Source organism: Stegostoma tigrinum, chromosome 5, assembly GCF_030684315.1.
Source record: "Stegostoma tigrinum isolate sSteTig4 chromosome 5, sSteTig4.hap1, whole genome shotgun sequence".
Lineage (NCBI taxonomy): Eukaryota > Metazoa > Chordata > Chondrichthyes > Orectolobiformes > Stegostomatidae > Stegostoma > Stegostoma tigrinum.
Genome location: NC_081358.1, coordinates 75,351,160 through 75,378,848, shown reverse-complemented (window position 1 = coordinate 75,378,848; position 27,689 = coordinate 75,351,160). Strand labels below are relative to the sequence as shown.

The 27,689-nt window shown below is 41.7% G+C and overlaps 1 protein-coding gene across 2 annotated transcripts in view; it reads right to left on the bottom strand.

Moving 5' to 3' along the window:
* Window positions 1–27,689, bottom strand: part of LOC125451993 (potassium voltage-gated channel subfamily KQT member 3) — a 399,056-nt gene that overhangs the window by 65,965 nt on the left and 305,402 nt on the right. The window contains exons 9-10 of one of the 2 annotated variants that reach the window (XM_059646073.1): window positions 10,892–10,993; window positions 7,098–7,124 (exon numbers count right to left, since the gene is read on the bottom strand). In XM_059646073.1, the coding sequence (XP_059502056.1) occupies window positions 7,098–7,124; window positions 10,892–10,993 (129 nt within the window). The remainder of the gene's footprint in view (window positions 1–7,097; window positions 7,125–10,891; window positions 10,994–27,689) is intronic. The other variant, XM_048529840.2, reaches the window with a different exon arrangement.

The following is a 27,689-nucleotide window of genomic DNA, read 5'->3' as shown; positions in this document are numbered from 1 at the left end:
ATGCCCGAGAATGAATTTTTACAAAAGGTGACGGCATATGGTGTGTGTGTGTGTGTGTGTGTGTGTGTGTGTGTGTGTGTGTGTGTGTGTGTGTGTGTGTGTGTGTGTGTGTGTCGGGGGGGGGTGGGGTGGTAGGAGTGATATCCTCATCTGAAGGACATTGTAGAAACTGGGCATCTGGGGGGATCCAGATCTTGGTGGCGAGGGAATGCCTGAACGCAAATGGTGGTTGCATAAGGAAGGTAATATGCTATTGCTACTGCATTCATCGGAGCAAGATGACCTGTGCATAAACGTCACCTATTCATCTCAACATTGAGGCGTGGAGGTGGAAGGGATGTGGCCAGGGCCTCTAATGTGTCAAGGGCAATTCCCATCTCTCGAAAATTGTGGATATGTCAGAGATGGCCAGGTAGGTGACGTGTAGGCCACCTGGAGAAGTTTACACAATTCTCCAAGCCTGAAAATCCATCCATGGGTGCTAGTAAAATTCTGATCCTAGTGATATCTGTGGATTTTACATTTCTATATGTTAATCTGTATCTTGCAATAAACTATGGAGACTGACATCCAACAAAATGAATGCCATCAAGCAGGTAAGCAGCCCGTTGAAGCAACTCTCACAGCCAACAAAATAGCAAGTAAAGACACTGACTATCCTTCATCTTTTAGTCATTTCACAGACCGTGCAGTAACCATTTGGATTTACACAGGGGAATAAGGTAGAAGCTTAATTGTAAAATTACGAAATTTTAATCAGAATGGAGAAATCTGACAGTTCACAAATATAAAATGAATTTTGCAGGAAGGTTGTTCGTTATTAATTGTAATTTCATAACCTTTGATTACTTGTTGATCAAAAATCAATCTCTGCCTTGAATAAATTTAATGACCCTGCCTCTCTTGATTTGCAGGGAAGACAACCCCATGAACTAACAACTCAGAAAAAAAAATCTCTTTTAGTTCCATTTTCAAAGGGGGATGTCTTCTTTTCTGTGTTCCCTAGTCCCATATTCCCCCCAAAAAAGGAACATATTTACAACTTTTTATCTTTTATATAATGACTTGGATGTGAACAAAGGAGGGATGGTTAGTAGGTTTACAGATGACACCAAAATTGGTGGTGTAATCGACAGCAAAGAAGGGTACGTCAGAGTACAACAGAATCTTGACTAGATGGGCCAATGGGCCAAGGAGTGGTAGATGAAGTGTAATTTAGATAAATGTGAGGTGCTGTATTTTGGAAAGGCAAATCAGGCAGGACTTATAGGCCTAATAATAAGGTCCTGGGGTGTGTTGCTGAACAGTGACCTTGGAGTGCAAATTCATAATTCCTTGAAAGTGGAGTTGCAGGTAGATAGGATAGTGAAGAAGATATTTGTCATGCTTGACTTCCTTGGTCAGTGCATTGAGTATAGGAGGTGGGAGGTCATGTGGTGGCTGACAGCACATTGCTTGGATCACTTTTGGAATTTTGAATGCAATTCTGGTCACTCTGCTTTAGGAAGAATGTTATGAAATTTGAAAGAGTTCAGAAAAGATTTACATGAATGTTGCTGGGTATGGAGGGTTTGAGCTACAGGGAGAGGCTGAATAGCCTGGGGCTATTTTCCCTAGAGCTTTGGAGGCTGACAAGTGATCTTTTAGAGGATTAGAAAATCATGAGAGGCAATGGATAGGGTGAATAGCCAAGGTCCTTTCCCTGAGGTGGGGAAGTCAAAACTAGAGGGCATAGGTATGTAAGGGATAACTTTTTCATGCAGAGGGTGGTGTGTGTATGGAATGAGCTGTCAGAAGAAGTGGTGGAATGGTACAATAACATTTAAAAGGCATCTAGATGGATATATGAATAGGAAGGTTTACAGGGATATGGGCCAACTGCTGGCAAATGGGACTGATTAATTGCGGATATCTGGTTGGCATGGATGAGTTGGACAATAGGGTCTATTTCTGCGCTGTACATTTCCATGACTCTAAAACCCCCGCGAGTGTCTACCCTAATAAGATCTGTCAGGATCATATATATTTTTAAATTCTCCAATGGATATACATTAAGTTACAAAATAATTTGATGCCTGGGTACTAACCACTGGGTGTTGTGTGGTTGAGGCAGACTGCTATCTCCAATCCTTCTTCCTATATGAATCTAAAGGGCTATTCAATAGTTTGTGCTGGAAGATAGGTCATAATAAAGTTCTTGTCTTTCATAACAAGATGTTGATTACCTTAACAACTAGGGTTACAAGCTATTTCTAACAAATGGTAGAGAAAACACATGCACCTACAGCAGGAGACTGTTAAATTCCACTGAAAAGCTACATGACATTATCAGACAGGCCAGAGTTTAATGAGGAACGCTTTTTGAACCATTAAGTTATACAACAGCTCCTTCTAAGCATTTTCTCCCATTGTTCAGTACAATCATGTGTATGGTATATGGCATGAGCTGCCATATATAGAAACATAAACATTAAAATGGAGGAGCAGGAGTAAACATTCGACACTTCAAGCTCTTATATCTTTAATATGATCATGGCCAATCATTGAGCTCAATGCTCCAATCCTGTGTTCTTCCCTCCTTTGGCTATAAGAGCTTTAGTGCCTCCTTCTTGAAAACACAATGTTTTAGCCTCAACCACTTTCTGTGATAGTGAATTCCACTGGTTCACCATTCTGGGAGAAGAAATGTCTCCTTATCTCTGGTTTAAAAGGTTCTGAGTTCTGAGGAAGGGTTACTAGACCCAAAATATTAACTCTTACTTTTTTCTTCACAGATGCTGCCAAATTTGCTGAGGTTTTTCAGTAACTTTGTTTTTGTTCCTGATTTACAGCATCTGCAGTTCTTTCGGTTTTTACTATCATTGTAATGTTGCAGCAAGGACACTGCTTAGGACATGCTCCAGCCCATAAACTCAAGTAGACTACATCTCCCAGCTGTTCACTCATTGTCATAGCTCTCACTGACTTTCAGCGTACCTAGACACACATCATATCCCTGCTTTGACTTTTTTTTATGCCTTGTCACTCAGCCAGAAATATCAGTCCCTTTCAGTTTTGAAGAAGTCATATTGGACTCAATGTTCACTCTGATTCTCTCTTTCCACAAATGTAGCCAGACTTCCTGAACTTCTCCAACATTTTCTGTTTTTAACTTCAGACGTCCAAAATTCACAGCATTTTGCTTTTATCACAATACTGCTCTATTGCCGTGCCATCTAGCGCTGACACAAAGGAGGAAGCTTGTCATGTTTGTTAGTAATCCTAGTTAAATCAAGGGAGATAGCCTTTGGTCAGGGGTTCCCAGCACAGATAATCAAGGATGGCCTCCTTTACCAGTCCAAGGGCTAGGTCACAGTCAGGTCAAGCAGCATCAGAGGAACAGGAGAGTTGACGTTTCAGGTTGGGACCCTTCATGAGGACTGGGGAAAGGGAGTTGGGAAATAAATAGAGAAAGGAGGGGTGGGGCTGGGGGAACGTTGGTGGGATGGTGATAGATGGATGCAGGTAGGGGGTGGGGGGGATTGGTCAGTGGGAAGGTCAGAGTCCGGATCCTCTCCTCTAGAGGAGATAGTGTTGACATTCTAACGCAATTTTGTGCTTTTCTTCCAAATCTGGAGACCAAAACTGCACACAGTATGCAGTCTCTTCAGTACCCGGTACCGCTGCAGTCAATCTTCATTTTATGTCCCTATCTCTAAACCAGGAGTCCCACCTGCTCTAGAAGTGTGTCATAACATCTCTGAACAGGTTGATTAGGAAATATTTATTCCAGTTATCTTTCAATAAATGCAAACATTCCATTTGCCTTCTTAATCACTTGTTGTACCTGCATACTAACGTCTTCTGATTCTTGTACCAGAAAACCCAAGTCCCTCGGTGCGAATGTGTTAAGCAATCCCTCTCCATTTAAATAATGTACTGCTTTTCTGTTCTTTCTGCCAAAGTGGGCAAGTTCACATTTGCTCCCATTATACTCCATTTGTCAATTTTTGTGCGCATTCACTTAGCTGCCTGTATCCAAATGCAGGCTCACTGCCTCCTCTGGACAACTTACTTATCTGCAGTCTTGGTGTCATTGGTAAATTCAACTACCATTTATTTGGTCCCCTAATCCATATGTTTACATACATTATAAATACATTAGGTCCCAGGACGATCCCTGTGGCACTCCATTGTTACTGCTTGCTACTCCAAAAAGATACATTTATTCCCCAATATCTCATTCTCATCAGCCAATAAATTCTCTATTCTTGCTCATACGTTACCACCACACCATTTGCTCTTATGTAATAACCTTTGTTACTTATGTGCAGTAACCTTTTACGTGACATCTTATCGAATGCCTTTTGAAAATACTGGTTTGATTTTGCTATAATTGAGGTACTGTTTGGATTGTACATGTTGGTTGGTGGTTCTCTCGCTTAAAAAAAAACACAATAGTCCAAATATACTCTCACCAATTCCCCTTCCAGTGATAGCTAGACTTTTATACTCCAGCTCCCTTGTTATGAACATCAAAGATCCATTTGCCTTCATTATTACTTGTTGTACCTAAATACTAACAATTTGTGATTCAAGTACAAGGATACCAACGAGATCACTCTGTACTGCAGAATTCTTTCTCCACTGAAATAATATTTTGCTTTTCATCAAAATGGACAGCCTCACATTTTTCCACAATATACTCCATCCACAAAAATTTTCCCAATCATATAACCTATCCATACCTCTTTGCAGACCCTTCTCATCTTCCTCACAAACTCCTTTCCCATCTATCGATGCACAGTCAGCAAATTGATCACTTCATCCCTTCATTCTATCTGTGTCTCCATTCAAGTCTTTAACATAGATCAATAATAGTTGAGGCCACAGCACTAATTTCTGGGTCTATATTATTTAGTTCAGGCAAGAGAATTTTTTCTCATCGAGCACATCCAAGCCCACAGTGTTTCTCTTATGCATGTTGTGGAGGTGCCGTTGTTGGGGTGGACAAGATCAAAAATTACACGACACCAGGTTAGATTCCAACAGGTTGATTTGAAGACATGAGCTTTCAGAGTCTGAGGCCTGAAGAAGGAGTGAGACTCCGAAAGTTTGTGTCTTCAAATAAACCTGTTGAATTATAACCTGATTTCTTTTATGCAACCTCTGGCATATTAATTGAATGGGATGCTTACCCAGTTCAGAGAGCACTGTTGATGCTTATTAAAAGGGAACCATGGATATTTGGTCAGCTGGCTTCATTTACTTGCTACCAAGAAACTACAGACACTAGTCGTGGCTGCAGAGGCAAAAACAGAAGTTGCTGGAAAAGTTCAGCACATCTGGCAGCATCTGTGAAGAGAAATCAGAACTAATGGTTTGGGTCCCATGACCCTTCCTCAGACCTGCAGAGGCAGTTATACTCCCTCCATCAATCCTTTGCATGCATTCACTTAGCTGTCTGTATTCCTATGCAGACTCTCTACCTCATGGTGCAAAGGCTGTTTGCAGCTCTCAGGAAAGCAAAAGCAGCCAGACCAGGTTTTTGAACCTAGTTTGGATGTGGCAATCAGAATTGGAGGATAGCATTGGCTGAGCTCTGTACATAAATACTTGTCCACATCAAATGAAGTTACATGCACTTTTGAGAACCAATGGCTTGGCAGCCAAGCACTTGGGGTCACAAACTAATTTTGCAATGCAGGCCACAGTGAATATGTAAGTAGCATAAGTCTTGCTTCAGACACTTGTGCTGATAGCTACATGGGAACTTTTACCAGTTTGTCAAGGAGCATACTTTCAGAACAGAATAGCATGCCGCCCACTGTATGTGACACGTAGATGACCACTTTCAACCGTTTAAACAAGTACAGCACCATCATATTTCTCACCGACAGCTTGCTCTTCCTTATCCAGCAATTATGCTAGCATAGGCCTTAGTTAATCAATCTTACGTGATTGCACTGTAAAGAGACAAAATTGCCAAAGATAACCACAATAATCACAACACCGATTCCATGCTAGTATTACAGACAGTTATGATATTACAAGTTCACTGTCTATGCACATGGACAGCACAGAAGTGCTCCTCAAAGAGCTGGGCACCTTTAGCACTTTGGTTCCACTGTTACCAGCAATGTAAACTACAGAATTTGGCAATGCCAAGCTAACCTTTTAATATTGCTGGTTCTATGTCATTGAGATGTACCGCACAGAAACAGACCCTTCGGTCCAACTTGTCTATGCCAACCTGATATCCTAAATTAATGTAGTCCCATTTGTCAGCATTTAACCCATATCTCCCCAAACCCTCCATATTCATATACCCATCCAGGTGCCTTTTAAATGCTGTAATTTTATCAGCCTCCACCACTTGCTCTGGCAGTTCATTCCATATACACACCATTCTCTGCATGAAAAGTTGTCCCTTAGGGCCCTTTTAAATCTTTCCACTCTCACCTTAAACCTATGTCCTGTAGCTTTGGACTCCCCTATCCTGAGGAAAAGACCTTGGCTATTCACCCTATCCACGCTCCTCTTGATGTCTTTCCCAATTATTGGGACAGCCTTTCATTGGATGCTTGTAGTTCACCCATTTGAGAAAAGCAAACATAGAAATTCCTCTGTCCTTAATTCTCAATCACTCTCATAATAAAAAAAATCTCCCAAGAGTATTCATGGCATTATTATTTGATGTGCAAATTTCTAATTCACCACCTGTTAATGCATTAAAAATAATGTGTACACTTGCATTTCCTGCTTACACAGCCGTTTTCCTGGTGTGAAAACATTTTATGAAGGCATACAACAGTTAAATATGATAATATTCAGCTAATCATAATTTCATGTCTAAACATAACAAGATGGCCCAGTAACACTTTAGGTGCCAAGTTAAGTGCTAGGTGACATTACAAGCCCTGTGTAACATGTACCACAAAAGACTTACTCTGAGTAACAATGCAAGAGACCTACTGGTTACTCAGAAATTAAAAATCAAAGAGACTCTGAACAGATGACCTAATGAAACCATAGCATTGCAATTAACAGCTTTCCTCAAAGCAGATTGTATCTATTTTCATGAATATTAAAAGTAAAACTGAGAAAAATCAACAAACCTGGTAGCTTCATCCCCTTGATCTTTTCTTTAGATTGAAGCGAGGGGAAAAAAAGACAGCATTAATCTACAGTCATGACACAGACTTAAAGTATAAATTTTGAAAACAAATGGTGAAATAGAAATTTTGAACTGAATAGACGCAATACCTTCTGTTTACTTTAAAACAAAATACCTGAAATAGAGTGTTCTTATCTTAATGTGAGATGAGCACGTTAAGAAGTCATTTCTCACACACAATCATCAGGACAGAGAATTTGTGGTGTGATCTCACTTGTCAGGCAGCTTTTCAAATGCACAAAATTTTCAAGGATGGATTACTGTAAGACATGGGTTCATGGAAATATTGGAAGGGATTATGAACCAGCTGAAACACTGAACTGATAATAACCACTGCAACAATATTATTCGGTTGTACCCTGATGTTGGAACCTATCATAATTTACCATCAGTGCAGTCACTGATAAGGAAGCTAATGTATTGTTTATAAGGAGGTGTGGAAAGGTAGCTAATCCATTAGTTTAAACAAAAACAAAGTGCTGGAGAAACATAGCAGGTCTGGAAGCATCTGTGGAGAGGAAAAGAGTTCATGTTTTGAGTCCAGTGACTGTCAGAACTGAAAGCATCTGAGAAATGGCGGTATTTATGCCGATGACAGTGGAGTGGGCTGAGGAAGTAATAGGAGTGAGTCAAACAATTGAAGATAGTTCTGAAAGGGAAAAAGAGAGAGAGAGGAAAAAAGGAAAAGTAGACAAAAGGATTATTGATGCTAAGCAGAAGAGAGATGAAAGGGAAGTGTGAACAGTTGAAAATGAGTTGGGCGTGCTGGGACCAGCTTATACAGAACAGGACCTGGGGCGTGGTGTGGGTAATGAATATGGAGAAATCTGTTCAAAGTCCGAAATTATTAAACTCAATGTTATGTCCTGAGAGCTGTAAAGTAGCTACATAGAATACGAGGTGCTGAGCTTCACTGGAGCACTGCAGCTGACCTGAGACGAAAATGTTCACATGGGAAAACGATGATACTTTGAAGTTTCAGGCAACTGGAAGCTCAGGATTGTTTCTGGCTTGATCTCCTTCATTTGACTTACATTAGCTGAACTGAGAGTCCTTCTGAACTAAGATTTTGCAGTTCATCATGGACAAAGCAAAGAACAGTACTGCATAGAAACAGGCCCTTCAGCCCATGAACCCTGTGCCCAGACATAATGCCATCCTAAACTAAAAATCTTTTGTGTCTATGCAGTCCGTTCCCCTCTATTCCCTGCCTATTCACATATCTGTCATGATGCCTCTCAAACATTGCTAATATATTCATCTTCACCACCTCCTCTGGTATCGCACTCCAGGCACTCACCATCCTTCATGAAAAACAAAATTGCTTCTTATATCTCCTTTATACTTTGCACCTTTTACCTTAAACCAGTGTCCTGTAGTAATTGATATTTCTGACCTGGGAAAATGACTTCAACTATCCATTCTATCAGGTCACCCATCATTCTTTAATGTTCAAGTGAAAATAAACCAGTTTGTCCAATCTCTACTCATTGCTAATACTCTCCAAACAAGGGAGCCCCTGGTGAAATGCTTTTGTATCCTCCATATAGCCTTCACATCCTTCTCGTAGCAACCAGACCTATGTGCAATATTCCAAATGTGGCTAACTTAAATTCCATACAGCTGCAACATGACTTGTCAATTTTTATGACGTATACCCTCAGCAATGAAGCCATGCATGCTACATGGCTTCTTGACCACCCTACCACTTCTGTTGCCACTTTCACAGAACTGTCGACCAGTCTGCATAGAATGCTCTGTACGTTGATACTACTAAGAGTTCTGCCATTCACTGTATTATTCACTCCTGCATTAGATTTTTAAAAATGTATCACCTTTACATTTATCCAGTTTGAACTCCATCTGCCATTTCTCTGCCCAACTCTCCAGCCTATCTATATCCTGCTGTATCCTTTGGCAATCCTCCTTACTATCCACAGCTTGTCAAATATTTGTTTAATTCACAAGCTTACTAATCAGGCCACCTAAGTTCTTCTCCAAATCGTTTATACATATTACAAGCGCAAGGGTCCCAGCACTGATCAGTGCAGAACATCACTGGTCACAGATCTTCAGTCAGAAAAACTCTCTTCCACTGCTTCCTTATCTTTGATGATCAAACCAACTCTGTATCCATCTGTGACATCACCTTTGTGTATCAGCCTGTCATATGGGACCTTGTCAAAGGCCTTGCTACAGTCTATGTAGACAATATCTACCATCTTGCCCTTATCAATCATCTTTGTCACTTCCTCAAAAACCTCAATTAAGTTTGTCAGACATGACCTCCTCGAGACTCAGCAATTCTACCAATTGCTAATAAATCCATATTTTCCCAAAAAGGTTAATCCTATCACTAAGAATCTTCTCCAGTAATTTCCCTTCAATGAAGCATAGTTCACTGACTTGTAATTTCACAGATTATCTATGTTGCCCTTCTTAAACAAAGGAACAACATTAGCTTTTCTCCAGTCCTTTAGGACCTATCCTGTTACCATACAGGGTGCAAAGATTTCACACAAAGCCCCAGCAATTTCCTTACCTGCCTCCCTCAGCATTCAGGTCATGGGTGCTTGTCTACCTTAATATTTAGCCTATTGAGAGAGAAGGGAGAATACTACCAACTAACATAGAAATAAAATCTGAAAAACAAGTGGCGTAAAATGTAGGTGCATAACAACCATTTTATGGATGTAATCAGTAGCCACAGAGATCCCATATAGAATCTGTGACATGCGAGCAATTTTTTGTTTGGCAAGTGTCATATCAGGCCCCAAACTGATGAGGGCACTGGTGCATTAATAGTGACATACCATTTTTAAACTAAACACTCCAGGTGTAGAGCTGGATGAACACAGCAGGCCAAGCAGCCAAAACGTCAGCTTTCCTGTTCCTATGATGCTGCTTGGCCTGCATCATTCAGCTCTACATCCTGTTATCTCAGATTCTCTAGCATCTGCAGGTCCTACTATCTCACTCCAGGTAACATGCTCTCTTAATCACACTACTTTGCAAATATTATTTATCAACTCGGTGAGGTAAATCTGAAAATAATTCCTCTGCATCACTCTCCAGCCGGTATACGTGTGGTGAATAATGCAGGACAACACATGATATTCTAGCACAGTCATGATGTTTTCACTCTGTGGTAATCTATACTGCACTCCTGCCACCTAAGTCATGAACAGATGTATGAACACAACCAAAATAAATTATCGACAGCAAGGCCTAAATTGTGGTAACAAGGCTCACGGTTCCAGAGCACAGACCATCCACATATCAGCAGCATGCATACAATGCTACCATACAAAATGTATAGTGCATACCATTGGTGCCACTCAGTGTTTGCAATCTTTGGAAGTTCTGCTCTGCTTTTTGCTGTCTTCTCTATTTTTCACCTAAACTTCATGGATTGTAATCTAACTTCAATTTGACTACTTTGAAGTCTACCTCACTGTTATCATGCTTTAATATGTTTTCATCATGGTTTGGTCTGCTGCTGTGATTTCATACATACTTCACAGGACATTGGCTGTCTCCACATGCACTCTGAAACTATTCCCTCTTCACTAGGTTTATCTCTCTTCTTGGTCTCCGGCAACCCTTGTTCATCCTTATCTTAGAGTAAGGCTCATTCACCCCACAGTGCTATAAAAATCTTTATTTACGTTTGGACATGTGCAGGTTACTGAATACAGTTTTCTGGTGTCATGCCTAACTGTGCTTTTTACAGACCTCTCTCTGTTGTCCATTCTGTTCCATTTCATTCTACACTGTTTTGTTGATGTCAGTGTAATGTCATCAGTTAATGCGTCATCAGAATGCTTTGGTGGAGGCCTGTAGTAATTGATAGGACAAGTGTCAAATTTTGAAGTAGTATACTATACAGCTTTACCACTGTGAGGACAAAACTCATTTCATGATGTTTGTGAAGATTTGCCTGTAATACTCACTGCACATGCACCAATGCCCTCATCAATTGGGGCCTGGTATGACATTTAACAGCTGAGGAAAAGGAGGATGAGGAATAGAGGAAGAAACCTGTACTGATCAGGCTGTCCTACCATTCACCAGCTGTCCCACACCTTACTTTCTCTTTGTCATTGACCATCACACATAAAATAAAACTGAGTTTATCAATCAAACCATTTTGTATTGCGTAGACAAGGCAATGAATGATCCTTTCTTCTCTTGGGCCTGTCTGGCTTCATCTGTCCTCATGCTCCTTGGAGGATGACCTTAAGCATTTCTGCACGTGGAAGGCTTGACTTTGGACTGCATCGTCTTGGCATGGGTCTGGACAGGATGGGGACTGGCATTCCGAGAGGCCAATGGGTATGTGCTCCGGTGCTACTCCCTCATGGTATTGCCTTTGCAAATAAAGTAACACATGCTGAACTGATGAGAAACTCTATGCGCTCCTTTGAGCACCGCTAACTACACCCATTATGGCAGTTATAGGGTCATTGAGATGTACAGCATGAGAACAGACACTTCGGGCCAATTCGTCCATGCCGACCAAATATCCTAAATTAATCTAGTTCCATTTGCCATCATTTAGCCTATATCCCTCTAAACACGTCTTATTCACGCATCCATTCAGATATCTTTTAAATGTTGTAATTGTACAAGCCTCCTCCACTTCCTCTGGCAGTTCTTTCCATGCATGCATGACACATGCATGAAAAGGTTGCCTTTAGGTCCCTTTTAAATCTTTGCCCTCTCACTTTAAACCTATGTCCTCTAGTTTTGAACTCACCGACACCAGGAAAAAAAGCCTTGGCTATTCACCCTATCTACTGCCCTCAACCTCTGATGCTCCAGAGAAAACAGGCCCAGCATATTCAGCCTGTCCCTATACTTCAAACCTTCCAACCCTAGCAACATCTTTGTTAATCTTTTCTGAGCCCTTTGAAGCTTCTCAATATCCTTCCTATAGCAGAAAGACCAGAATTGCCTGCAGTATTCCAAAAGGAGCCAAATCAATGTCCTGTACACCTGTAAAATGACCTTCCAACTCCTATATTCTACGCAGTGAGCCATAAAGGCCAGCATACCAAACGCTGTCTTCACTATCCTATCTACTTGCAATTCCACTTTCAAAGGTACTACGAATCTGCGGTCCAAGGTCTCTTTGTTCAGCAACACTTTCCAGGACCTTACCATTAAGCTTATAACTCATGCCCTGATTTGCCTTTCCAAAATGCAGCACCTCACATTTATCTAAATTAAACTCCACTCCTCGGTTGCCTGAACCTGCATGATTTTAGGTTATATTTTGACCACAGCACACAGACTGTTGGTGCCTTCAGACTGTTCTGCAATGGAAGTGGTGACATCAGCCATCAGATGCTCCATCATGGTTGAGTTCATACATCTGTTCATAAGGTTTACCCATCATTTCTGAATTGAGAAGAATGGGTTCCACGAATTGTGCAAGACTCTGTAGAAGGTTACGCTTGAATTCTTCCATCCTCCTTAATAGCCGTCCCAGGAATTTGAGTTGACCTGTCAATGTGCCAAGAAATTTACTGTGCATTCTATCAGCTTCCTTCTGTATTCTTCTCTATTATTCCCCAGTGATGTTGTTTCTTCCTGCTGTTCATCTGGTGATCTTTCACCAATTTCTGTCCAGGTTGTAGTTCAAAGCTATCTGAAAGCAAAAAGGCACATAGTGTTGAGGACAGATGGAGGTAAGAAGTACCTGTATAAACAACTTCTGCATCAGAGGACGTGAGATGTGATAGCGTAGATTAGCGATGAGGATACTGTCATTGCCAGCATATGAACCATGCTTGCTCACTCCAATTACTATATGACACAAAACTGGCCATTCTGCCTAACCAGCACTTGTGTGCCACGTGAGCCTCCTCCCATTTTTCCTCATCTAAATCAAGCATTGTGACAACATATTCTCCCAATTGCAGCTGGGCCTGTTCCCAAATGGTTATTTCCTGCTTCTTCCAGTTGTGCATCACCTTGCCCTACAAAAGAACAAGAAATATGTCTGAGAGTATGATGCTATATATTGGGGATGCAGCTATCACAGCTGAATAGGTGGCAGTAGGTGCACGCTGATTGATTTGTGAGATGTGAATATGCGATTAGCAGTCCAATTATTCGGGTAAGGCAAAGCTGTAAATGAGAAGAATGACTCTGGTTGAGAGAGGTTGTTGGTAGGAAGTAGATGTAAGAGTGGTGCATTGACCCAGTGTGGGAGACAGCTGGAATAATTGTTGAGAAATAGCATTTGAAGGCTCATTCATTAAACCTGACTAGTTGGTTGAGGTCACTGAAGATTTTGTAGAGCTGTATCCATATCCTTAGGATTTGGGCCACGGCATTATCCTCTGCAATGCATCTAGTCTCATTGCTTTCTGAGAGTATGTCTGCAGTGCCTCCTGAACCCCTGTGTGTATAGCCCATCTCTTCTTCCAATGCACCTCCTGAGGGAAGATCTTCAGTGCAACCAGAAAATTTTTAAGCCCAGTGCCCCCAGATTGTGCCTCCATATTAAGGTCTTACCGTTACAGCGGCACATTCCCGTAAAGCCTCGCAAATGGCAAAGTCAATAATGGTGAACATGCTATATAATGAGATAGTAAGAACTGCTGATGCTGGAGTCAGAGATAACACAGTGTGGAGCTGGAGGAACATAGCAGGCCAGGCAACACCAGAGGAACAGGAAAGCTGACGTTTCGGTTCAGGACCCTTCTTCAGAAAATGAAGAAGGGTCCCGGCCCGAAATGTCAGCTTTCCTGCTCCCCTGACGGTTCCTGGCCTGCTGTGTTTCTCCAGTTCCATACTGTGTTATGCTTTACAATGGGATAGGTTCCAACCATTCAAAATTTTGATATCAGTTACACTAGTTGCAAGTTAAAATTCAATAAAATAAAAACAAGTTTTTATTAGATACAAAGATTTCCAATTGGATAAATAACATAATAAACTCAGAAAAGAAGGAACAAAAATTAATCTCAGTTTCTTCAGGGTCGGAATGACATTTTCATCTTATTTCAGTTTTATATTATTCCTTTGTCTATGGAAACACTCGTACATTTATGCTAGGCCTAGCATATTTGAACAAGTCATTTACTAAGAGAAGCGCCTTAACATGTCCTCAGCATGTCCAAACAGCCAGGCATTTTTAGTGCAATCGCTAATATTATGAAGGCAAACAAGGCAGCATGGTCCCATGAATTGTAAAAGTGATCATCAGATTTAATAAGTTCTTGTTGATGAACTTTTACTGCAGTGAATCACATACCTAGAATACCTATAACATGGCAGGCAATGGATGTTGCGCTGTCCAGATTGAGTAATACACTATAGCTTGACTACGTCATCATCGATTAATCTCTAAATTCTGTGCATTTTCACTTTTTAAAATTTTTTTTGTTTGACAATTTTAGTCCCTATAACCATGGATAAGTGAATATTGAAGCCACATTGGGTGGTATTGTGTCTAGGCTGCTTTGAGCAGTTAGGCATATTCACGAAGTGCGAAGATGTAAATGGTAGCACTTTACTGTATTACATCCTTTTCTGCATTAGAATGAGCTCCCCAGTAAATCCCACAACTTGATTCAACCACTTTGCACTTCTAATTTAAGAAATGCTGCACTTCTAATTTAAGAAATGCTGATTGGTTTTGAGGAAGAGCTTTCAATTCTGAGCTCTTTGTTCAGACATGTAGCCACTCAATGGTACACTTAGGATTGTCTATAGTCATGTTCACTACCTGCATACTGCTTGAATTTGGGAGCAATGGAGGTAGTTCAATCATAATTGTTTTATGAATTATCAAACATAGCCCAAAATAACTTTTTAAAATATTGTAACTTTAAAACAGATTTGCTTCCAGATTTTGACTTTTTTACTCATTCCTTCTAGTTTCTTGGACCCAAAATACTCATTAGTGCTTCACCCAAACTGACATTTTTTTCATTTATGAATAAGACTAAAAGACCATTAGAAGTAGGAACTGAAGTAGGCCATTCAGCCCATCTGCTTGACCATTCAATGAGATTGTGGCTGGTCCGGTAATCCTCAACTCCACTTTCCTGCCTTTTCCCCATAGTCCCCTTACTGTCTCTGTTACTGATTAAAACTCTGTCCGATTCAGCCTTGAATATACTTAATGACCCAGCCATGACTGCCCTTTGTGGTAAAGAATTCCACAAATTCACTACCCTTTGAAAGAAGAAATTCTTCATCTCTGTCTTAAATGTGTGATTGCTTATTCAGAGATTATGTTTTCTCAAATAACTCCACAACAGGCTGGTATCCCATTAACAAGTCACACTTTATGTACATGTGGAGAATCGGTGACACTGATCCAGCTTCCTCAGAGCCAGGGCTCAGAGTGAACAGAACCTCTGACACACCTGTTTATATCTGTCATCCAGGGCTCCCTTGATTGGAGCAGAATAACATTCAGGGAACTCATATTCTGTGAGATCCACCTGGCTGACCTTGTTTCAATCACTATATCATCTGGTCTGAAATTTTCACACAAGGGATAATAACCATTCTGCATCTACCTTGTCAAGTCCCTTAAGAATTTTGCAAGTTTCATTAAGGTCACCTCTCATTCTCCTATATTCCAATGGATAAACGTAGGATAGGCTACTTACCCTCTCCTCAAAAGACAATCCCTCCATACTTTATATCAACCTAGTAAACCCTCTCTTGACTGCCTCTAATGCCAGTATATCTTTCCTTACATAAGGGTCACAAAGCTATTCACAGTATTCCAGTTGTGGTTTCACTGGTGGCTTGTAAATTTTATTTTTATTCTCCATTCCCAATTAGTTGAAGGCTAACATTCCATTTGCCTTTCCTATTACCCAGATGCTGTATTTTTGTGATTCATGGACATGTACAATCAAATCCCTCTGTTCTGCAGTATTACTCTATTTAAATAGTATTTAGCTCCTCTGTTCCTTGTGCCAAAGTGCATAATCTCACATTTTTCCACATTATATACTATCTGTTAAGTTGTTGCCACTCATTTAAACTGTCTCGATCCCTCTGCAGACCCTCTGTGTCAGCCTCACCACTTGCCTTCATACCTGTTTTTGCATCTGCAAACTTGGCTATGGTACGTTCACTTTCCTCATCCAAATCATTAATGTAGATTGTAAATAATTACTGCCCCAGAACTGGCCACTTTGGCACATAACTAGTTACGGTCTGCCATCATGAAAATGCCTCTTCCCCAATTTATCTCAACTCTCTACTTCTATCGGTAAGACAATCCTCCATCCATGCTAATATAGAACCTCCAACACCGTGGGCTCTTACCTTATGAAGTAGCCTAACGTGTGGTACCTTATCAAATACCTTCTGAAAATCCAAATATACTATATGAATTGATGTGGAATGAACAGCCTAACCCAGTACAGGAATCTTGTCCTCTTCTAACTTCACCCCTCCATTCCCCAAAGTTGGATTCAGAGTGTAAGTACAAAGTACTTCCCTCCATTCTGGCTGAAACGGATTGACAGAGCATTGGGTAAGGATCAAATCTAGGACTATGCCAGTTGCACAATTCATCGACTCACTGAATAATAAACTTGGAGATGGAAAAATCATTTTTAAACACATATCGTTAGACCCTGAAGATGACTCATAACATATTTCCCTGTGGTGATTATAGTGCTATTGCTGAATCCAAGACAATTACTCTTTGTAACATCCTGAATTTCATGTGCTACTACCACAAGGTAAGGAAAAAGGAAACAAAAACCCAGGCAATAAATGGAGCAGGTCTCATGGGTGATTATTTAGTTAATCTGACTCAACATATTTCTGACATTCCATTGAAAATAAAAACATTTGAAATGCAATAGAAACATCACTGTCATTATTTATGAGTGCACTGAATTTGGTTTTGGTGTCAGATGCAAGTTGAACTGCAGATTTTCTGCTTTTTCATACACTTTCTATATTTGAGAGTGACTACTACTACTGGCATTTTTAATCCATTTTAAACACAAATACAGTTGGCTATGATCTATCCATCTTATAGCAATATTCACAAGTCAGTGTGCAAGAGATGACTGCCATATAACCATTTCCTTTGCGGCTACATTCAAGGGCAATTCTTGTGACACAAATGGAAGGGTGTCCCTGTGGTGGAGGCTGTCTGCGGTCAGACCGTAGCAGATGACACATCATTCCCTCACTGCCTTTTGGGTGAACCACCGATAATTCTCTTTAGACATTTTCCTGCAGCTACTTTTGAGTTTTTTTTTTACATTTCTGAATGAGTAATAATGCATTTTGATAGTGCAATAATGGCACAAATAAAGTTTCACCATGATGTGACTTTTTTCCTTCATCCTTTAAACCCAATACTCAGGCAGTACCAGGCAATGACCACTTAACACAAGAGAGAATCTAACTCACTGCCCGTGATGTGCAGTGGCATCTAAATATCAGTGAATCACTACTGAATCCTACCATCACCATCCTAGGTGCTCTGAGTACAACAAACGGCAGTCAGGTCAGAATGGATTCTATACTGATGTGTCAGGAGGATGGTTGCCTACAACATGAATGCTTCATGGTAGTGGTCACAGAAAGGGCATTTGTACAAGTTTGTATTTCAATCTAAACATCCATAGATAATAATTATGCAACATTATGCACATTTTGAGTTACCAAAGTTACCCAATTGTTCTCATGCATTAGCAGTTTGTTAATCTCATCAGTATTTATGTTTTGCATACATAATCTCGAAATTGTGCTGAAATGGTCTGCATGTTATTGTTGGCTGTGCATCACTTATGGGCAGGGCAGGGCACTGTTGTTCTTGTGTCATTGGTTGCGGCTTTGGGAACTGTCATTGCTCCACTTTTGTCATTGGGTAGCTGTGGATCTCCGGATCTGATGGTTGATCTGTGCAGAAGAGTTCATATCTTCTTGATCAGCTACCTGCAACTGAGAAACAGCTTTTCCAGCTATGTGTTTATGTCTGCAGTTGCCATTGTATATTTGGTCATTCATATCCACCGCATATGATCAAGGTGACGTCTGGTCAACGCAGGTCCCAAGTTGGCATTTAGTAAGCTTTTGTTAAATGGTGCAGTGGTTAGCACTGCAGCCTCACAGCGCCAAGGACCTGGGTTCGATTCCCGCCTCAGGCAACTGTCTGTGTGGAGTTTGCACATTCTCCCCGTGTCTGCGTGGGCTTCCTCCGGGTGCTCCGCTTTCCTCCCACAGTCCAAAGATGTGCAGGCTAGGTGGATTGGACATGCTAAATTGCCCGTAGTGTTCAGGGTTATGGGGGGATGGGCCTGGATGGGATGCTTCAAAGGGCAGTGTGGACTTGTTGGGCCGAAGGGCCTGTTTCCACACTGTAGGGAATCTAATCTAAAAAAAAATCATTGAAGGTTTATACCTTGACTGACTCTCCAGTGCTCAACTCTGGAAATGGTTTTAATAGGCTGTCAAAATGAAATTTAGCTCTCTGTTGTTTCACCTTGATTTTGTTACTCATGCTTGTTAATTCACCTGGGCTTAGTATTTTACGTGGAGTTGGAAGAGTAGTTTGGGTGCAGCATGACCTTTGTAAGAGAGTATTCTTCATGTGTTCAGTCGGTGTGTTTCTCCACTTAAGGATTGCCCTGTACACAAAGATAGTAGGAACTGCCGATGCCGGAGAATCTGAGATAACAAGATGTAGAGCTGGATTAACACAGCAGGCCAAGCAGCATCATAGGAGCAGGAAAGCTGATGTTTCGGGTGTGGATCGTTCTTCAGAAATGGGGGAGGGGAAGGGGACTCTGAAATAATAGAGAGAGGGGGGGAGGCCATAATGGAAGGTGGGTAAAGGAGTAGATAGGTGAAGAGAAGACGGACAGGTCAAGGAGGTGGGGATGAGGCTGGTAGGTAGGAAGTAGGATTGGGGGTTGGTCACTAAGGTGAAAGGAGCAGATAGGTGGGAAAAAAGACGGAAAGGTCAAGGAGACAGGAATGAGCTGGGATGGTTTTGGGATAAGGTTGGGGAAGGGGAGATTTTGAAGCTTGTCAAGTCCACATTGAGACCATTTGGCTGCAGGGATCCCAAGAGAAATATGAGGTGCTGTTCCTGCAGCCTTCGGGTGGCATCATTGTGGCACTGGAAGAGGCCCAGGATGGACATGCTGTCCAAGGAGTGGGAGGGGGAGTTGAAGTTCACGACAAGGAGGTGCAGTCATTTGTCATGAATCGAGTGTAGGTGTTCCACAAAGTGGTCTCCAAGACTCCGCTTGGTTTCCCCGATGTAGAGGAGGCCACATCGGGAACAGCGGATACAATATACCAACATTAGCAGATGTGCAGGTAAACATCTGTTTGACGTGGAAGGTGTTCTTGCGGCCTGAGATAGAGGTGAGGAGGGAGGTGTAGGGGCAGGTGTAGCACTTCCCGCGGTTGCAGGGAAAGGTGCCGGGGCTGGTGGGGAGAGTTGGGAGTGTGGTGCGGATGAGGGAGTCACTGAGAGACTGTCTGTGTGGAAAGCAGATAAAGATGGGGTGGGAAAAATATCCTTGGTAGTGGGGTCAGATTGCAGGTGGTGGAAGAGGCGGAGGATGATGCGTTGAATCCGGAGGTTGGTGGGGTGGTAAGTGAGGACGAGGGGGCTTCTATTTTGTTTATTATTACGGGGAGGGGGTGTGAGAGATGAGGACGGGGAAACACGAGATGTGGTTGAGTGTGTTTTCTGCCACTGTGGAGTTGGAATTGGCAGTCCTTGAAAAACCAAGGCATTTGGGATGTTCGGGAGTGGAATGCCTCATCTCAGGAGCAGATGTGGCGGAGGCGAAGGAATTGAGAATAGGGGATGGCATTCTTGCAGGAAGGTGGGTTAAGGGAGGCATATTCTAGGTAGCTGTGGCAGTCGGTAGGCTTGAAATGGATATCGGTTTCCAGGTGGTTGCCAGAAATGGAAACTGAAAGAGGTCAGGAAGGAGAGGGAGGCATCAGAGATGGTCCAGGTGAACTTAAGTTTGGGGTGAAAGATATTAGTATACACCTTGGACTCCACTCCTTGGACGACATGTCCATCCTGGGCCTCTTCCAGTGCCACAACGATGCCATCCAAGGGCTGCAGAAACAGCACCTCATATTTTGCTTGGGAACCCTGAAGCCCAATGGTCTCATTGTGGACTTCACAAGCTTCAAAATCTCCCCACCCCCAACCTCATCCCAAAATCAGTCCAGCTTATCCCCAGCCCCTTGACCTGTCCGTCTTTTCTCCCACCTATCCGCTCCTCCGATCTCAGTGACCAACCCCCACCCCACCCCCACCACCTACCTACCAGCCTCATCCCAGCCTCATTGAGCTGTCCGTCTTCCCTCGCCGGACCAACTCCCAACCCAACTCCCTACCTACGCTCACCTTTACTGGCTCCATCCCCACCTCCTTGACCTGTCCGTTTTCTCTTCACCTACCTGCTCCTTTATCCACCTCTCTCTCTATTTAGTTCAGAGTCCCCTTCCCCTTCCCCATTTCTGAAGAAGGGTCCAGACCCAAAAAGTCAGCTTTCCTGCTCCTCTGATGCTGTCTGGTCAGGTGTGTTCATCCAGCTCTACACCTTGCCTTGTATACATTTGTGCAGAGTTTACTTGATTTTTCCTATGATTCCATTAGAAATTTTCATCGTCACCCCAGCCTTTCCATTTGATGGAGGCAGTATACTGATAATATGCAGTGTTGACTTTCCGAATCATTTATGAATTATGACTGAATTCTTTATTCCTAAACTGAGAGCCATCATCATTCATGGTAATGTCGGGAATACTGTAATGACTGAAGTATACTAATCTCAGCTGGTCAACCTCCCAGTGGTCAGAAGAATAGTAGTTAACAGTGATAAAATAATTAGTCCTTGTTAGTATAAACAGGTCTATTCCCATCCATGCTCTGTCTGTCTTGCCATGTGTCATCAGTGGGTCTCAAGCTTGGTTGTTTGGTAGTCAATACAAGCACTGTCTTAGCTGATGTGGTCCTTGATTTGGTCACTCCTGTTGAATCAACAGAGCACATCCCTTGCTCTCCTCAGACTTGAGTCAATTCCATGTGGCTTTCATCAATACTATCTAACATCTTTGCTAGCAACTCCTTAAGAATAATTACTTTATTCCCTTTATACACGATGTTATGTGAGGTTACCAATTAATCTCTACGTGCCTAATATGCTGTTAAAGCAAAAGATGTGTCCTTGATGTTTTTGGGCCTTCCTTCAATCTCTACATTTTGCAACTCTTGGCAGTTCCACCTTATTTAATAGTTAGCTTGATTTGAGCAAGGCATGTTTGTTACGCAAGATGGACTGATAACTTCCCGAACAGGTCACACTTTGTCATAGCATCCTCTATTTTCTTCATCAGGAATCTGCAACATGCATCTGCTTCCCTCAGTTGTATATCACATCCTGGTGGTATCTTTGGGGTTGCACATCATTTGAAGATGTTAAGCAGTTCTCCAATCAGGTCTGTCTGACATCATCACAGTGGGTGGTGATTAAGAGACCCCTCAAATTAACTCATTTGCACAGTTACACCCTTACATAGCAACCATCTTGACTTGGAACTATATCACTATTCCTTCACTGTCAGCAGATCAAAATCCTGGAACTCCTTCCCTAACAACGCTGTGGATGTAACTATACTAGATGGAGTACAGTGGTCGCTATCACTACCTTCTCAACAGCAATCAGGGATGGGCAACAATTGCTGGCTTTGCCTGTGACAGCTGCATCTTATGAATCAATGAAAAGGATCAAGTAACAGGATTCACTAATGTTCCCTATAAGTAGCAACCTGGAAAATCCATGTAAGCCTATTACAGACTTGCCCTTCTAGGTTACTTGCACATGAAGCTGTCGTTAAAAGAAAAGCACAATGCGTTCAAATGAACAGACTGCTCATAAAGAAAGATCAGAGGAACATTGTCCCCACCACATATAACAGTCTCCAACCTTTGTAAGTACAATATCACTTTTTCAATTTAAGTGCAAGCCGGAATCTACTCCATACAAACTATTGAATAAACAGTTTTATTTTAGTGCTATATAAATCTAAAACCAAGTAAAAAACAATTATTCCTTTTATTTTCTACTCACTAAGTGTCAGTGTTACACCTGTGATTGCACATTATGTGACAATCTTGCAGTCAGGTTGTAGTTTGAGATGTTAATCTTATACAGGAAATTTGGCAAATTGGATCCACAAATGGCTGAATGGCAGGATGGTTGAGGGCTGTTTTCTGACAGAAGGCCTGTATCCAGTGGGGTACCACAGGGTCAGTGTTGACAACTTCGCTGCTTGTGGTTTATATATTTGATGTAGACTTGAATGTAGGAACACTGATCTGTAAGTTTGCAGATGATACAAAAACTGGTGAGGTGGTAAATAGTGAGGAGAACAGCCTTAGACTTTATCCAAGAGGTTACAGACACGCTGGATAAATGAGCTGATCAGTGGCAAATGGAATTCAATCCAGATAAATGTGTGATGATTTACTTGGGCATGACAAACAAGGCAAGGGAATACATGATGAACAGCAGGACTTCGGGAAGCACTGAGGAGCAAAGGGACCTTTGTATGCACATACACCAGTTTCATAAGGTATAGGACAGGAAGATAAAATGGTTACAAAGGTATTTGATATACTTGTAATTAGTCAAGGCACATAATTTAGGATCAGGGAAATAATGATGGAACTGTATAAAGTATTGGTGAGGCCACAGTACCGTGTGCAGTTACAGAATCCACATTAGAGGAGGGATGAGATTGCGCTGAAGAGGGTAAAGAGAGATTTACCAGAATGTTACAAAAACAAAGTTACCGGAAAAGCTCAGCTGGTCTGGCAGCATCTGTGAAGGGAAGAACAGAGTTAACATTTCAGGTCCAGTGACCCTTTCTCAGAACTTCCTCATACCATTCCTGATTTGCAGCATCCACAGTTATTATGGTTTTTACTTACCAGGATGTTGGCCAAGCTCGAGAGTTTCAGTCATGTAGAGGGATAGATGGACGTGGTAATTCTTCTTAGAGCAGAGGAGATTGAGACGGTATTGAAAATGTATAAAATTATGAGGGGCATAGACAGGAGTGATGGTAAGAAATTTTTCCCCTTGTTGGATGGATTGATAACCGGGGGGGGGGGGCGCATAGATTTAAGGTGAGGAGAAGAAGGCATAGAAGTGATGTGAGGAAAATCTTTTTCAACCAGACAGTGGTGGTGGGAATCTGGAACTTGCTGTCTGTAAGGGAGGTAGAGGCAGAAACCCTCATAACATTGAATAAGTATTTTAGATGTCCACTTGCAATGCCGAGGCATACAAGTCAATGGGCACTATGCTGGAAAATGGGATTACAATGATTAGGTCATTGCTTTTGACTGGCACTGATATGATGGGCCAAAGTGTTTTTTTGTGCTGCAGATCTATCTGACTCTGAGTCCATTAAATGGCTACCTCTGAGGTGGTGAGGTACCTGGACTTGCTTATCTTAAGTTTGGGGGAGAATGCTGTCTCACAGAGGTAAGTGGAGTCAAGGTAAGCATTCAGTTTAAAAGCACAGCATGGTAGCAGTGAGGAATTTTCTCTGTTTACGAGTTCCCAAAAATCTCTGTTCATTGATCTGACTTTCAGCTCAATGTCATTTACACAGTAATTATCTCCATATCCACTCCACCACTTTGTAAATCAAATATCTCATGGAATTTGGTAGCCAGCACACTAATGTCTATTTGAAGAAATGGACCTAAGGCACACATGATGATTTATTCCATCACACTTAATTCCTGAAACTGCCTTTGAAATGCTCTGCTAATTTTCTCAGGTAATCATGGAAGTTTTCATGGTGGAACTATTTTTCTTTGCCTGTCTTGTTTTTTGTCCTGTATTTTCTCCAGACTCAGTCAGTGTTGTAGTGTTTTGTTTTTTAATGGGAGGACCACAAACTGTCTAATGCTTGCTGGTAGATTATACAGTAGTAACTGACAAATAAAAAGGGGGGAAATTAAGATCATTTCTGCAAAGTGCAACAGAGCCTGTGTTTGTGCGAAGCATGGCTGGTGTTCCCTCAATTGTGATGGAAACCAGTTTCTCGACTGGAATGTTTGTTTCAAGCATGTACCTTTTTGAATTCACTGCTGATATCCCCACTTAATATTCTCTCTTTAAAGGGCAAAATAGTGAGAACATCCTCTTCAGTTGTTATATCCTTAAAAACCACATGCACAAAATAATCCGTTGTGGCTTCCTCTACATTGGGGAAACCAAGCGGAGGCTTGGGGACTGCTTTGCAGAACACCTCCGCTCGGTTCGCAATAAACAACAGCACCTCCCAGTTGCGAACCATTTTAACTCCCCCTCCCATTCCTTAGATGAGATGCCCATCATGGGCCTCCTGTAGTGCCACAATGATGCCACCCGAAGGTTGCAGGAACAGCAACTCATATTCCGCTTGGGAACCCTGCAGCCCAATGGTCTCAATGTGGACTTCACAAGCTTCAAAATCTCCCCTTCCCCCAATGCATCCCAAAACCAGCCCAGCTCGTCCCCTCCCCCCACTGCATCACAAAACCAGCCCAGCTCATCCCCACCTCCCTAACCTGTTCTTCCTCTCACCTATCCCCTCCTCCCACCTCAAGTCACACCTCCATTTCCCACCTACTAACCTCATCCAGCATCCTTGACCGGTCCATCCTCCACGGACTGACCTATCCCCTCCCCACCTATACTCTCCTCTCCACCTATCTTCTCCTCTGTCCATCTTCAGTCCGCCTCTCCCTCTCTCCCTATTTATTTCAGAACCCTCTCCCCATCTCCCTCTCTGATGAAGGGTCTAGGTCCGAAACGTCAGCTTTTGTGCTCCTGAGATGCTGCTTGGCCTGCTGTATTCATCCAGTTTCACACTGTTATCTTGGATTCTCCAGCATCTGCAGTTCCCATTATCCCTGTGCACAAAATAATCATCCAGGTTGAGCTGATCATGTAGATAGAGTCACTGACCTGCAGTGACAAACATTCACAGTTTTTCAGGTCCTGCTGTGGTTATTGAAAGACATCTTTGGACTAAGATTCCAATTGTCTTGCTACTGTCACTTGCCATGATCACATTTTCTTTGTTCATAAAGTGTTTGAATAAAGAGACAGCCACCACTGTCATTGTTTCTTTAATTACTTCACCATCTGTCAATGATTTCTTGTGTTTTAGCAGAAAATGGCAAACGTGAAATGATGCTTCAGTGCAGGCCTTCCCTTTTGTTGCTTGTTTAGAAAACAAGGACTGTTAAGCTTTCTAAACAACTTTAACTTGTGAACTCCCTTTGTCTGAAGCATGCTGATCCATGGAAAGTCTTTGAATTTACTGCACATTCTAGTTTGGTGATCTTCCAAATTCCCACTATTACTTAGTGTTGTACTCTGGTAACATATTAGGTAAATGCTTTTATTTTTTACAGTAGTGAAGGGAAACTAATTTTCCCATTGCATGTGGAAGTCTAGGTTCATCACCCCTCATTATTGCTTCACCGTATAGTTTGTAGTGACACTGTTGCTGCTCACACTGCAGGTCTACCTCTCAATTTGCCCCTCAGTAACAACTAGAATGTTGCTGGTTGCTTTCAGGTTTTGAGGAGGTCACTTCCTTGGCTGTGATTTGTTTCTAGGGTCCCTGGCCATTTTGTGTTGCTTGGATACTGGAGATATTTGGTGTAGCAGCCTTTTGGATAATTTTTCTTAGCTCTGCGCCTGCTTAGATAAGCATCTGAAGGCAAAACCTCCATTACCCTGCAGCGATAGTCTGTCTGGGCCAAATTAAAACATGATACTGCAGGACAGCAAAGCCTGTTCACAGCAGGCTCTTTTCTCTCATCACATGGCTTCTGGAGATGATCTACATGTATGCAACACGTAAGGAAATGTGAGTGGGTGGTGAGATCAGCTGTCAGAAGCACACACACAGACAGAGGCACACAAACACTAGTAGACAGACAGACAGGCACAGACATACGCACAAACACACACAGCGAGGGAGCATGGGCAGGCAGTGAGATTGACAGTCAGAGACTGGGATTGACTCAACTAACGCAATCTAAGCATTGGAACCAGGGCCTTTCACCATTCAGGAATATTATACATTATCACCTGCAGCAACCAAATGATCCTCAACATTTGCCGCTAGTACCGTTAGAAACTCAGAGCATGCCAGATGTTTTGAACAATTTGACATGTTTAATTAGCTGTTCCCACCCTGGCTGACATTTACAGAATTAAACAGACTATGTATAAATGGCAACTTCGGTGTTTTCTTACCCTTTTATCATCTTCCTGACCTGGATCAGGAAGCCCCTTCACCAATGGTGCTACCCTCCTATCGCCAAGGTCCCTAAAACTGCTAGAGCCTGCTTGTTGTCCAGCTTTGGGATCTCCCCGACCCTCAGGTATTCGAAAAAGGTTGCCTAGAAGATTGGAGCCTAAGCATAATTAAGTCTGCAGAACAAGCTAAGAACTAATGACTGGACTGAGACAAATTGGTCTTGTCTTTCGAAAGGCAAATTATGCTTTTTAAATATCTTGGTTATGTCACACAGCATATGACAGGGAATTGGTACTGACAAACTTAAAAAGTTAACTATGCTTTTCTTTCTGACTTTGTGCAGATGCTGCCAGTCCCTCACAGTGGCCAGCTTTGAGAAAATAGGTCATGGGAGGAGTCTCCACCTTCCCAACTGCAAACTATAAACTAACCTTAACCCTATCACACATCATTAGAAACAACAAAAACATTGGTATTGGGAGCTGAAATGAAAATAATTGAAATGACATCCAAATTGTTGCTGTATTTCAACAAATTAGCGATCAAATTCAGAGAATGTTACAACAGGGTCAAAGTTCAAAACCAATTAAATGATACATGTTATCTGGGAAAATCCAAACCAAACTATTTTAGGTGGAAATTCCACTTCCGGCATTTGTAAGTACCTTATTTGCAAACATTGCTCATGTAATTCTCCATTGTCATGTTCAAGGGATTATTTTATGTATTTACAAATTTGGATACACAAAAATGTTAAATTTTCCAGAACTTAAACTATTTATAGGATATAAATAGTATAAATGAATTTTACACAATTCTCAGTAAAGTGTTTCTTTGCTTCATTTTACTGTAATTGAGCTGAGGCAAATTACTTGTCCAATTTTACACCACCTGTATGCATGCAAGCAGCAAAAAAGTATGGAAACAGATACAATAAAGCAAAAAATGTTCCCTGTAAATAATGAATTCACCATTAGGAGCCTTTGTAGTCATTAGGTATTCTTCAAATGTTTTGGATAAAGACTCTGAAATATTGTTTGAAATCATAATGGGCACAAGCCTGTATCTATCTCTCTTACCACAGCATATCAGGGAGCTTCATTGCATGTAGTTTAGTGCAGCTCTCTGTCCTGGCAGTAGTGAGTGCTGCAACAGTGTTAAAACCAACATCCCATTCAACAAATCTGTACGAGTTTATTAACTGGATTCAGTA